Source organism: Apodemus sylvaticus, chromosome 14 (assembly GCF_947179515.1).
Source record: "Apodemus sylvaticus chromosome 14, mApoSyl1.1, whole genome shotgun sequence".
NCBI lineage: Eukaryota > Metazoa > Chordata > Mammalia > Rodentia > Muridae > Apodemus > Apodemus sylvaticus.
In genome coordinates this window covers 89,962,985-89,974,986 of record NC_067485.1, presented here as the reverse complement: position 1 = coordinate 89,974,986, position 12,002 = coordinate 89,962,985, and the positions used below count along the sequence as shown (strand labels likewise).

Genomic DNA, 12,002 nt, shown 5'->3' with positions numbered 1-12,002 from the left:
TCTTGCAGATAAAAATCACCCAAGTAACTAGAACTGTATAGCTCTTTTTGGTGGCAGTTTTTCCATATGACTCATGTTCTAGTTTTCTTTCTACTTCTGTGATTAAAAATGAACAAACAAATAAAAACACCCTGACCAAAAGCAATGTAGTGCAAGGAAGACGTGAGGAGTCTCTCACCCCAGGTTTTAGTCCATTGTTGGGGGGAGGTCAAGGCAGGAATTCTCATCACATCCAAGGTCAAGCAAAGAAAGAATAAACACATCCTTCCATGATGGTTTTTTTTAGAGAGTTTTGTCCCCTTTTATACTACCAAGGACCTCTTGCCTAGGGAATGGTGCTTCCCTGGATGGCCTAGCTCTTCCTGAATCAGTTAACAATGAAGACATGCCCATAGGCCAGCTAGCCTGATCTACATAACTTATAAAGATTTTTTTTCCCAAATGACTCAAGTTTGTGTCTATGTGACAGTCAAAACTAACTAGCATAGCTCATACTCAATCATTTTATTTTAGATATTTTATTTTATGTGGATGACTGTTTTGCCTGCATGAAGGTGTGTGAGCCATAACTCCACGATACCCATCGTGGTCAGAAGATGATGTCGCATCCTCTAGATCCTCTGGAACTGGAGTAACCGCTGTGAGTCACCATGTGAATACTGAGAATGGAACTTGGCTCCTATGTAAGAGCAACAAGTGCTTTTATCTGCTAATCTATCTCTTCAGTCCCTACAGCTGAGATTTTTAATAGGTGATAAAGTCCTTTGTTCCTAGATCTCACTTAGCCCAGCCATGTGGAATCTCATGCTTCTTCCTCGTTCTCTCTGCAGGATGATGAGGTGGTTCTGCAGTGCACCGCGACCATCCACAAAGAGCAGCAGAAGCTGTGCTTGGCAGCAGAAGGATTTGGCAACAGACTTTGTTTTTTGGAGTCTACTTCTAATTCTAAGGTGGGTTGAAAGCTTATAAGTCTGATGGTGTATTCTAGTTCCACTAATGGTAGTGAGTTTGTGTATCAGAGCACGCTGTTGTTTTCTATGGAGCAAGCAATATATTAACTAAATGGGGTAGAAGAAATGTTTTTACTTCTCTTTTTTAAAGCTTTATTTATTATTATATATAAGTTGACTGTAGCTGTCCTCAGACACCCCAGAAGAAGACATTAGAACTCATTATGGATGACTGGGAGCCACTATGTGATTACTGGGATTTGAACTCAAGACCTTTGGAAGAACAGTCAGTGCTCTTACCTGCTGAGCCATCTTTGTTTCTTTCTTTTTTTTTTTTATTGAAAAAAGAAGTAAAACATTTTATGATAAAATTGAATATTTACATGGAAAATATTTCTGACAAAATTGAAAAAATATAAAGAAAAACACATTAAAATTGACAATTTTCATGGAACATTAAAGAGTAAAATGGTAGGCATAAAGAACATTGCTAAATTAATTGAAAAAAGAAGTAGAAACATTTTATGATAGAATTGAAGATTTATGTGGAAAATATTTCTGATAAAATTGTAGAAAAATATAGAAAAACATGTTAAAATGGAAGATTACCATGGAAAATTATACAGATAAAATGGTATGCATAAAAATATTTCTAAGTTGATTGAAAGGGAATTATAAACATTTTCTGATAAAATTGAAGATCTACATGGAAATTATTTCTGATAAAATTGTAGAAATATATAGAAAAACACATTAAAATTGGCTATTTCATGGAAAATTATACATATAAAATGGTAGGCATAAAAATATTTCTAAGTTAATTGAAAATAGAATTATTTTCATTTGTACCAGAGAGCCAGGCAGATCAACAGCCTTCAGTGTACAGCCTGCCAGGAAAGAGTGACCTCCCAGAAGCGCTTTCACTTCTGAGTGCAGAGGTGGGATCTCCACCTTCTCTCTGGAGGGGAACAGCTAGGAGCACACAGGGCATACCATCGTTATTCTTAATCTGAAAACTTTGAGTCTCTCTGGGCTGTAGAGACCTGGGATATACTTGCTCATAGGTAAGGAAAAGGCTTTGACCCATGATGGCTATTCTGTAGTGAAGAAGCAAATGTGTGCATAAATGATGTGATTTCAGGATGGAGAAAGCCCTGGAAAGAAAGAAGATTAATCAGAAAGACAGGGGTCAGGGCAGGTCTTGTTCTTCTACAGTGCTTCATGGAGGTAAAGATGGTTGAGCAGGTCAGGATCAAGTGATGTCGTTCTTTTAAGTTGTACCAAGAATAACCAAATCATGCAATGTCTCTTGGCCATGAATGTGCAGGAACAATGCTTAACTAGCACAAAGTGACCTACTGTAGAGGAGGAAGGATGACCTAGAACCTGGGAGGGTGAGGAGTCCAGGTTTCTTCGTAATACCATGGGATGCTGTGGGGGTGGGGCCCTGGAGCAGGGCAGTGATTACATTTGTTTGAAGAACTCTGAAGACTCTCAAGGCTCTTATAGGGATTTGAGACTATGGGCAGTGAGTGTAAGAGTTGGGAGATGAGCAGGAAGGAGCTTTTTCTGATTGGCAGCTGAGTCTTCCTCTCACTGGGAGCAACGGCAGTGGGGAGCATGATTGGACTCCCCATGATAGACTATGCTACGTGAACACCCTTAGGGAATGGGAAGAAAGAGAGATTTCTGGGAGACAAAATGAAGGAGAAAATAGCCCATGTAGCTCTTTTGTAGGACTTTTGGTTTAAGAGTTCTTGGTTACATAATCTCATTTAAATTCCACAATAAGATAATATATATAGTGATGATATTCATTATACAAATAAAGAATTGGAAAAAGTATTAAGTCTTAGACTTGAAATACTCAACATTAATAACTGTTGGCAAGGGCTATGCTCACTTATACCAAACATTAGGGCTTCAAATATTTGATTAACTTTTATGACACATTGCCTTCTTATTATGTAAAACAACAGTGAATGTATATATACATATATATTATATATATGTGAAATGTTTATTATAGTCATTTATGCCAAGTGATATTACTAACATTATAACAATCAATGTTAGATGTATTATACACCTTTTTATTTGAGATAAGGACTCATGTAGTTAAGTATATATTAAGAACAGTATACTCTTCCTCAGATTTTTTTTTTTTTTTGAGTAAAGGTCTCATATAGCTTAGGCTGGCCTTGAACTTGCCAGGTAGACCAAGGATACCCATGAACTTATGATGCTTCTGTTCCCGTGGAACTGATATTTGATATGTACACCAACACACCTGGTTTTGACAGGGTTGGCTTTGAACTTAGGACTTTATGGATGCTAGGTAAACATTCAGCTGAGTGAGCTTCATCCCAAGTCCTTCATTATAGTTATTTTGATTTGACAAATTTCATTAGAACATTCTATTTGTAAAATTTACTGTCAAAGGTACTGTTATAAAAACTATTCTTCAAGAGCTAGCATTTTCAAATCTACCATTTTCTCACATTTTTGTGGTATCTAGAAAAAGTTTCTTAGGTTAACTGGCTTTTTGAAAATGCACGTGCGCGCGTGCATGTATGTGTATGTTTATGTGTATGTTTGCTATATTCATGTATATGCATCATGTGTGTGCATCATGTGTATGTGTCTGGTACCCTTGGAGGTAAGAAGGCAGCATCAAATCCCCTGGAACTTAGTTACAGGCAGTTTTGAGCCACTATGTAGGTGCTGGGTACCAAACTTAGGTCTTCTGGAAGAGCATCTCTTAACCTCTGTTAAGAGCCATCTGTTCAGCCTGGTAACCCAGCATTTGACTCTCATCCTTACATCAAACACTGTATTGATGATGTTTTGCTACGATACTTGGTTTCTGATACTAAAAATTAATATTCTGGGTTAAGGAGATGGCTTAGTTAGTGAAAGTGCTTGCACAGTCAAGGGCCTGAGTTTCATCATCAGAATCCACGCTAAAAAAATGTTTGGTGTGTAGTATACACTTGTAGTCGAGGCATTGGGAAGTCAGAGATAGGTAGATCCCTGGGGCTCGCTGACTAAACTTAAAAAAATTATGGACAGCAAGCACTAAAGGAATGATATCCAAGTGTCTTTTGCTCCCCTTATATAGAGATATACACTCAAATTAATATTCCTAGTTCAATAATGTTATACCAAATGACAAGCGTTCTCATTGTTTGTGTTGTTCCTTCAGTCTCTGCCTCATCTTTAACTCTTCACTTATTATAGGCAAGGCAAATCTTGGATTGAAGATTTTGTGGGTGGATTGATGTCCCCCTCTGACCTCTGGAAATCCAGCCTGGCTACTGAAAGTAGCCGTATCCATCTCTATATCGAAGCTAGAGTGACCCCCATAGACTCTCCATATCCTCTTTCATCCCAGGCCTCTAGCTAGTCACCAGACCACGCCCCCATGTCCATTATCACTCCAGGCCTTTCTCCCCCCTTTCTCCCACACCTGATTACCCTCTCTGTTCCCTTCTCCCTTCCTCCCATACTCAGTTCCTCTCTCCATCCATCCCAAATGACTATTTAGATATGCACATCTTCCCATGTTCATGTAGAGTTGGGACTCTGGACTTTGGTTTTTAGGACTTTAGTAACCTTGAGGCAGATGCCTATTACTGATAAATATAAGGGAAAGGGGCTTATCTATCGAAGACCCATGAAGCAACCTCTCTTTGGGGTTACCTTTCCTAAATTACCATTGTAGCCCCCACTTTAATGTGTTTTTTTTTTTTTTTTTTTGTCTGTATTTCTAGGATGTACCATTTGGTCTATACTCTGAGAATCTTTATAGAGCATTGTTTTCCAGAGTCTATGCTGATGTTCTCTTTGCTTCTATATATTAAGCCTTGGGCCTTTGGGAACCAGATTTAACTTCTTTGTTATCTTTTAGTGACAAGCATGGTGCCCTGAAGTAGAAAAATTTAACAAGTTATGACAAAAGGACAGAACTGTAGGCTCGGTTCATGATTCCAATGTGTAAATACAGCAGGAGCGCTGTATTTCGCCTAAATGTAGCTGGATTTCACTTTAACTAGTAGAAAAATGGGATGCAGTTTCCCCTCCTCCAATTGGTGTCTCCTGTGTTTATCATGAACTAAGGAGCATAGAATGATTGTTGGCAATAACCAGTCAGACTCTATAAATTATATATGACCGCCTGGAAGCAGTTCCAGAAATAGCTCAAGCCATAGCATGTTTCCATCACAGGCAGAGCTGCCTTGTTGGGGAGTTTAGGCATTATATTCCTAAGATGTTTATTCAGGCTCATCTTCTCCTGGAAGGGAAGGTTTGAAATATCAATGTAGATTTTCCTGCAGAAAATATAAATGTCTATGAATTTATATCTGACAACATGATTGCTTATTCCTCATTCAGCATGCCAGGTATTTGCTGTGTATCCCTTATACAAATAGCATTTTATCTTTGCCTCTATAGAGTTAAAAAGTTAGAGTTTGATTTTTGGGGCAATAGTAACTTTGAGGCAGAAGTCAATTGTTAAAATTTCAGACTGTTAGTGGCTGGAAAGGTGGCTCAATAGTTAAGAGTGCTTATGGCTACTGGAGTGGGCTATAGTAGGGTTGCCAGTACTTAGGTGGAGCAGCAGTCATGTCTGCAACCATAGCCTCTCTCAGGATAAAAGACCTTTAGACCTGAAAATTGAAAAATATCCTAGGGCCTTCCCACCTGGGCTGGTTTACCATGGGAGTGAACTCCCCAACCATCTCCACAACACCCAGAGGAACCTCCGCTCCCCAGTGCTCTAACATGCCCAGGATCACAGGAGCAGAGGTGAGGAGGACTTAACATCTGTCCCAAAACCACTGGAAGTAACAGTAACCAGCGGGACCCAGGGGCATAGGAACCCAGCCCAACCAGTGACACAGTGATACAAGTTCCTTCCTGTCTGGACTGGTTTACTTTGGGAGTGAATTCCCCAGCCATCCCCTCAACACTCAGAGGAACCTCTACTCCAGGGTGCTCTAAAACACAAAGGATCTCAGGAGCTTGGCCACACCAAGATCCCAGGGCTTCAGAGACAGCTTGATTCTCAGGAGCTCTGGAACACCCAGGATCTCAGGATCACAGGACCACAGAGACAGCTTGACTCTGAGGAGTTCTAACACAACCAGGATTACAGGAAGGACAGGCTACAGTCACATATTTCGAGGGCAGGTAGCATTGAGATAATCAGATGGCAGGAGATAAGTGTAGAAACATAAGCACCAGAAACCAAGGTAACATGGCATCATCAGAACCCAATTCTCCCACTATAGCAAGTCCTGGATACACTATCATGCCACAAAATCAAGATTGGGGTCTAAAATCACTTCTCATGATGATGATAGAGGACATTAAGAAGGTGATAGATAACTCCCTTAAAGAAATATAGGAAAACTCAGGTGAACAGGTAGAAGCACTTAAAGAGGAAACACAAAAATACCTTAAAGAATTATAGGAAAACACAATCAAACAGGCTAAGGAAATGAACAAACCCATCCAAGATTTAAAAAATGGAAATAGAAACAATAAAGAAATCACAAAAGGAGAAAATCCTGGAGTTAGAAAACCTAGGAAAAGGATCAGGAGCCATAGATGCAAGCATCACCAACAGAATACAAGAGATAGAAGAGAGAAATCTCAGGCAGAGAAGATACCATAGAAAACATTGGCACAACAGTTACAGAAAATGCAAAATGCAAAAAGCTCCTAACCTGAAACATCCAGGACAAAATGAGAAGACCAAACCTAAGGATTATAGGTATAGAAGAAAGCGAGGATTTACATCTTGAAGGGCCAGTAAATATCTTCAACAAAATTATAGAAGAAAACTTCCCTAACCTAAAGAAAGAGATGCTTGTGAACATGCAAGAAGCCTTCAGAACTCCAAATAGACTGTACCAGAACAGAAATTCCTCCTGTAACATAATAGTCAAAACCAAATGCACTAAACACTGAAAGAATATTAAAGGGAGTAAGGGAAAAATGTCAAGTAACATATAAAGGCAGGCCTATCAGAATCACACCAGACTGTTCACCAAAAACTATGAAAGCTAGAAGATCCTGGGCAGATGTCATACAGACCCCAAGAGAACATAAATGCTAGCCCAGGCTACTATACCCAGCAAAACTCTCAATTACCATAGACGGAGAAAACAAGACATTCCAAGAGAAAACCAAATTTACACAATATCTTTCTATAAACCCAGCTTTACAAAGGATAATAGATGGAAAATACCAACACAAGGACAGAAACGACTCCCTAGAAAAAGCAAGAAGATAATCTTTCAACAAATGCAAAAGAAGATAGTCATACAAACAATTCCTCTAACAACAAAAATAAAAGGAAGTAACAATCAATTTTCTTAAATATCTCCTAACAATCAATGGATTCAATTCCTCAATAAAAAGACATAGACTAACAAACTGGATATGTAACCAGGACCCAACATTTTGCTTCATACAGGAAACACATCTCAGTGACAAAGACAGGCACTACCTCAGAGTAAAAGGTTGGAAAACAATTTTCCAAGCAAATGGTCCCAAGAAACCAGCTGGATTAGCCATTCTAATATCGATTAAAATTGATATTCAACCAGAAGTTGTTAAAAAAAAAGACATGGAAGGACATTTCATACTGGTAAAAGGAAAAATCTACCAAGACAACCTCTCAATTCTGAACACCTAGGCTCCAAATGTAAGGGAACTCACATTAATAAAAGAAATTTTACTAAACCTCAAAGCACACATTGCACTCCCCACAATAATAGTTGGAGACTTCAACACCCCACTCTCAACAATGGACAGATCATGGAAACAGAAACTAAACAGAGACACAGGGAAACTAAGAGAAATAATGAACCAAATGGTTCTAAGAGATATTTATACAATATTTCATCCTAAAGCAAAAGAATATACCTTCTCAGCATCCCATGGTACCTTCTCCAAAATTGACAATATAATCAGTCACAAAACAGGTCTCAACAGATACAAGAAGATTGAAATAATCCCATGCACCCTATCAGATCACCACTGTCTAAGGCTGGTCTTAAATTCCAACAAAATTAGAAATGAAAAGGGAGCATGTATCCTTATTACATGCTGGGGGAATCCTCTGGGCATATGCCCAGGAGTGGTATAGCAGGATCTTCCGGAAGTGAGGTGCCCAGTTTTCTGAGGAACCGCCAGACTGGTTTCCAGAGTGGTTGTACCAATTTGCAACCCCAGCAGCAATGGAGGAGTATTCCTCTTTCTCCACATCCTCGCCAACACCTGCTGTCTCCTGAATTTTTAATCTTAGCCATTCTGTCTGGTGTAAGGTGAAATCTCAGGGTTGTTTTGATTTGCATTTCCCTGATGACTAATGAAGTTGAGCATTTTTAGAGATGTTTCTCCACCATCTGGAGTTCTTCAGGTGAGAATTCTTTGTTTAACTCTGTACCCCATTTTTTAATAGGGTTATTTGGTTTTCTGGGGTCTAACTTCTTGAGTTCTTTGTATATATTGGATATTAGCCCTCTATCTGATGTAGGGTTGGTGAAGATCTTTTCCCAATTTGTTGGTTGCTGACTTGTCCTTTTGATGGTATCCTTTGCCTTACAGAAACTTTGTAATTTCATGAGATCCCATTTGTCAATTCTTGATCTTAGTAATAAGGATACATGCTCCACTATGTTCATAGCAGCCCTATTTATAATAGCCAGAAGCTAGAAAGAACCCAGGTATCCCTTGATGGAAGAATGGATGCAAAAAATGTGGTATATCTACACAATGGAGTACTATTCAGCCATTAGAAACAATGAATTCATGAAATTCTTAGGCAAATGGATGGAGTGGAGAACATCATACTAAGTGAGGTAACCCAGTCTCAAAAGATCAATCATGGTGTGCACTCACTAATAAGTGGATATTAGCCTAGAAAATTGGAATACCCAAAACATAATCCACACATCAAATGCTGTACAAGAAGAACAGAGGAGTGGCCCCTTGTTCTGAAAAGACTCAGTGTAGCAGTATAGGACAAAACCAGAACAGGGAAATGGAAAGGGGTGGGTGGGAGAACAGGGGGAGGGAAGGGGGCTTATGGGACTTTCGGGGAGTGGGGGGCTAGAAAAGGGGAAATCATTTGAAATGTAAATAAAAATATATCGAATAAAAAAAAGAAATGAAAAGGGAAATATAACAACAGAAACTGAGGAAATTCAAAAAATCATCAGATCCTACTACAAAAGCCTATACTCAACATGACTGGAGAGGCTGGAGGAAATGAACAGTTTCCTAGACAGATATCAAACACCAAAATTAAATCAGGATCAAATAGATCATCTAAACAGTCCCATAACCCCTAAAGAAATAAAATGGGTCATAGAAAGTCTCCCAAACAAAAAAGCCTATACTCAACACAACTGAAAAATCTGGAGGAAATGGACAATTTCCTAGACAGATACCAAATACCAAAATTAAATCAGGATCAAATAGATCATCTAAACATCCCATAAACCCTAAAGAAATAGAAGGGGGTCATAGAAAGTCTTCCAACCAAAAAAAAAAAAAAAAAAAACAAAAAAAACAAAAAAAAAAAAAACAAAAAACCACAGGACCAGATGGTTTTAGTGCAGAATTCTAACAGACCTTCCAAGAAGACCTAACACCAATACTCTTCAAACTATTCCATAAAATAGAAACAGTAGGAACACTACCCAACTCATTCTACAAAGCCACAATTATGCTGATACTAAAACCACACAAAGATCTAACAAAGAAAGAGAACTTCAGACCAATTTCTCTTATGAACATCGATGCAAAAATACTCAATAAAATTCTTGCCCACCGAATCCAAGAACACATCAAAACAATCATTCACCATGATCAAGTAGGCTTCATCCCAGTGATGCAGGGATGATTCAATATATGGAAATCCATCAATGCAATTCACTACATAAACAAACTCAAAGAAGAAAACCACATAGTCTTTTCATTGGATGCTGAAAAAACATTTGACAAAATTCAGCATCTTTTCATGCTAAAAGTCTTGGAAAGAACAGGAAGTCAAGACCCATATCTAAACATAATTAAAGCAATATACAGCAAACCAGTAGCCAACATCAAACTAAATGGAGAGAAACTTGAAGCAATCCCACTAAAATCAGAGACTAGACAAGCCTGCCCCCTCTCTCCATATCTTTTCAATATAGTACTCGAAGTTCTAGCTAGAGCAATTAAACAACATAAGGAGGTCAAAGAGATACAAATTGGAAAGGAAGAAGTCAAACTATTGCTATTTGCAGATGATATGACAGTATACTTAAGGGACCCAAAAAACTCCACCAGAGAACTCCTACAACTGATAAATAACTTCAGGAAAGTGGCAGATTATAAAATCAACTCAAGGAAAATCAGTAGTCTTCCTGTAGTCAAAGGATAAGCAGGCTGAGAAAGAAATTAGGGAAATAACATCCTTCACAATATCTACAAACAATATAAAGTATCTTGGTATGACTTTAACCAAACAAATGAAAGATCTCTATGACAAGAACTTCAGGTCTCTAAAGAAGGAAATCGAAGAAGACTTCAGAAAATGGAAAAATCTGCCTTGCTCATGGATTGGCGGGATTAATATAGTTAAAATGGCCATCTTGCCAAAAGCAATATACAGATTCAGTGCAATCCCCATCAAAATCCCAACTCAATTTTTCATAGAGGTAGAAAGAGCAATCCTCAAATTAATCTAGAATAACAAAAAAACAGGATAGCTAAAACTATTCTCAACAGTAAAAGAACTTCTAGGGGAATCAGTATCCTGAACCTCAAGCAGTACTACAGAGCAATAGCATTAAAAACTGCGTGGTATTGGTACAGTGAGAGGCAGGTAGATCAATGGAATAGGATTGAAGACCCAGAAATGAATCCACACACCTACGGTCACTTGATCTTTGACAAAGGAGTTGAAACCATCCAGTGGGAAAAAAAAAGATAGTCTTTTCAACAAATGGTACTGGTTCAAGTGGAGGTCAGCATGCAGAAGAATGAGAATTGATCCATTCTTATCTCCTTGTACTAAGCTCAAGTTCAAGTAGATCAAGGACCTCCACATAAAATCAGACACACTGAAACTAATAGAAAAGAAACTGGGGAAGACACTTGAGGACATGGTCACAGGGGGGAAGTTCATGAACAGAACACCAATAGCTTATGCTCTAAGATCAAGAATTGACAAATGGGACCTCATAAAATTCCAAGGTTTCTGTAAGACAAAGGACACTGTCAAAAGGACAAAACAGCAAACAACAAATTGGGAAAAGATCTTCACCAACTATACATCCAACAGAGGGCTAATATCCTACATATACAAAGAATTCAAGAAGTTAGACCCCAGAGAACCAAATAACCCTATTAAAAATGAGGTACAGAGCTAAACAAAGAATTTTCACCTGAAGAACTTTGAATGGCTGAGAAACACCTTAAGAAATGTTCAACATCTTTAGTCATTAGGGAAATGCAATTTAAAACAACCCTGAGATTTCACATCCCACCAGTCCGAATGGCTAAGATTAAAAACTCATGAGACAGCCAGTGTTGGCAAAGATGTGGAGAAAGAGGAACACTCCTCCATTGCTGGTGGGATTGCAAGAAGGTACAACCACTCTGGAAGTCAGTCTGGTGGTTCCTCAGAAAAGTGGACATGGCACTTATGGAGGACCCTGTTATACCTCTCTGGCTATATACCCAGAGGATTCCCCGGCATACAATAAGGATAAATGCTCCACTATGTTCATAGCAGCCTTATTTATAATAACCAGAAGCTGGAAAGAACCCAGATATCCCTCAATGGAGGAATGGATACAGAAAATGTGGTGTATTTACACAATGGAATACTACTTAGCAATTAAAAACAATGAAGTCATGAAATTCTTAGGCAAATGGTTGGAACTGGAAAATATTATCCTAAGTGTGGTATCTCATTCACAAAAGAACACACATACAATGCAGTCACTGATAAGAGAATATTAGCCCAGAAGCTCTGAATACCCAAGA

The 12,002-nt window shown here is 38.5% G+C and overlaps 1 protein-coding gene across 1 annotated transcript in view; it reads left to right on the top strand.

Annotated features, from left to right (window-relative positions):
- Positions 1 to 548: 548 nt before the first annotated feature.
- Positions 549 to 12,002, top strand: part of Ryr2 (ryanodine receptor 2) — a 466,338-nt gene continuing 454,884 nt past the window's right edge. Inside the window, exons 1-2 of the mRNA XM_052156653.1 lie at positions 549 to 554; positions 831 to 950. Of these exons, the coding sequence (XP_052012613.1) occupies positions 549 to 554; positions 831 to 950 (126 nt within the window). The remainder of the gene's footprint in view (positions 555 to 830; positions 951 to 12,002) is intronic.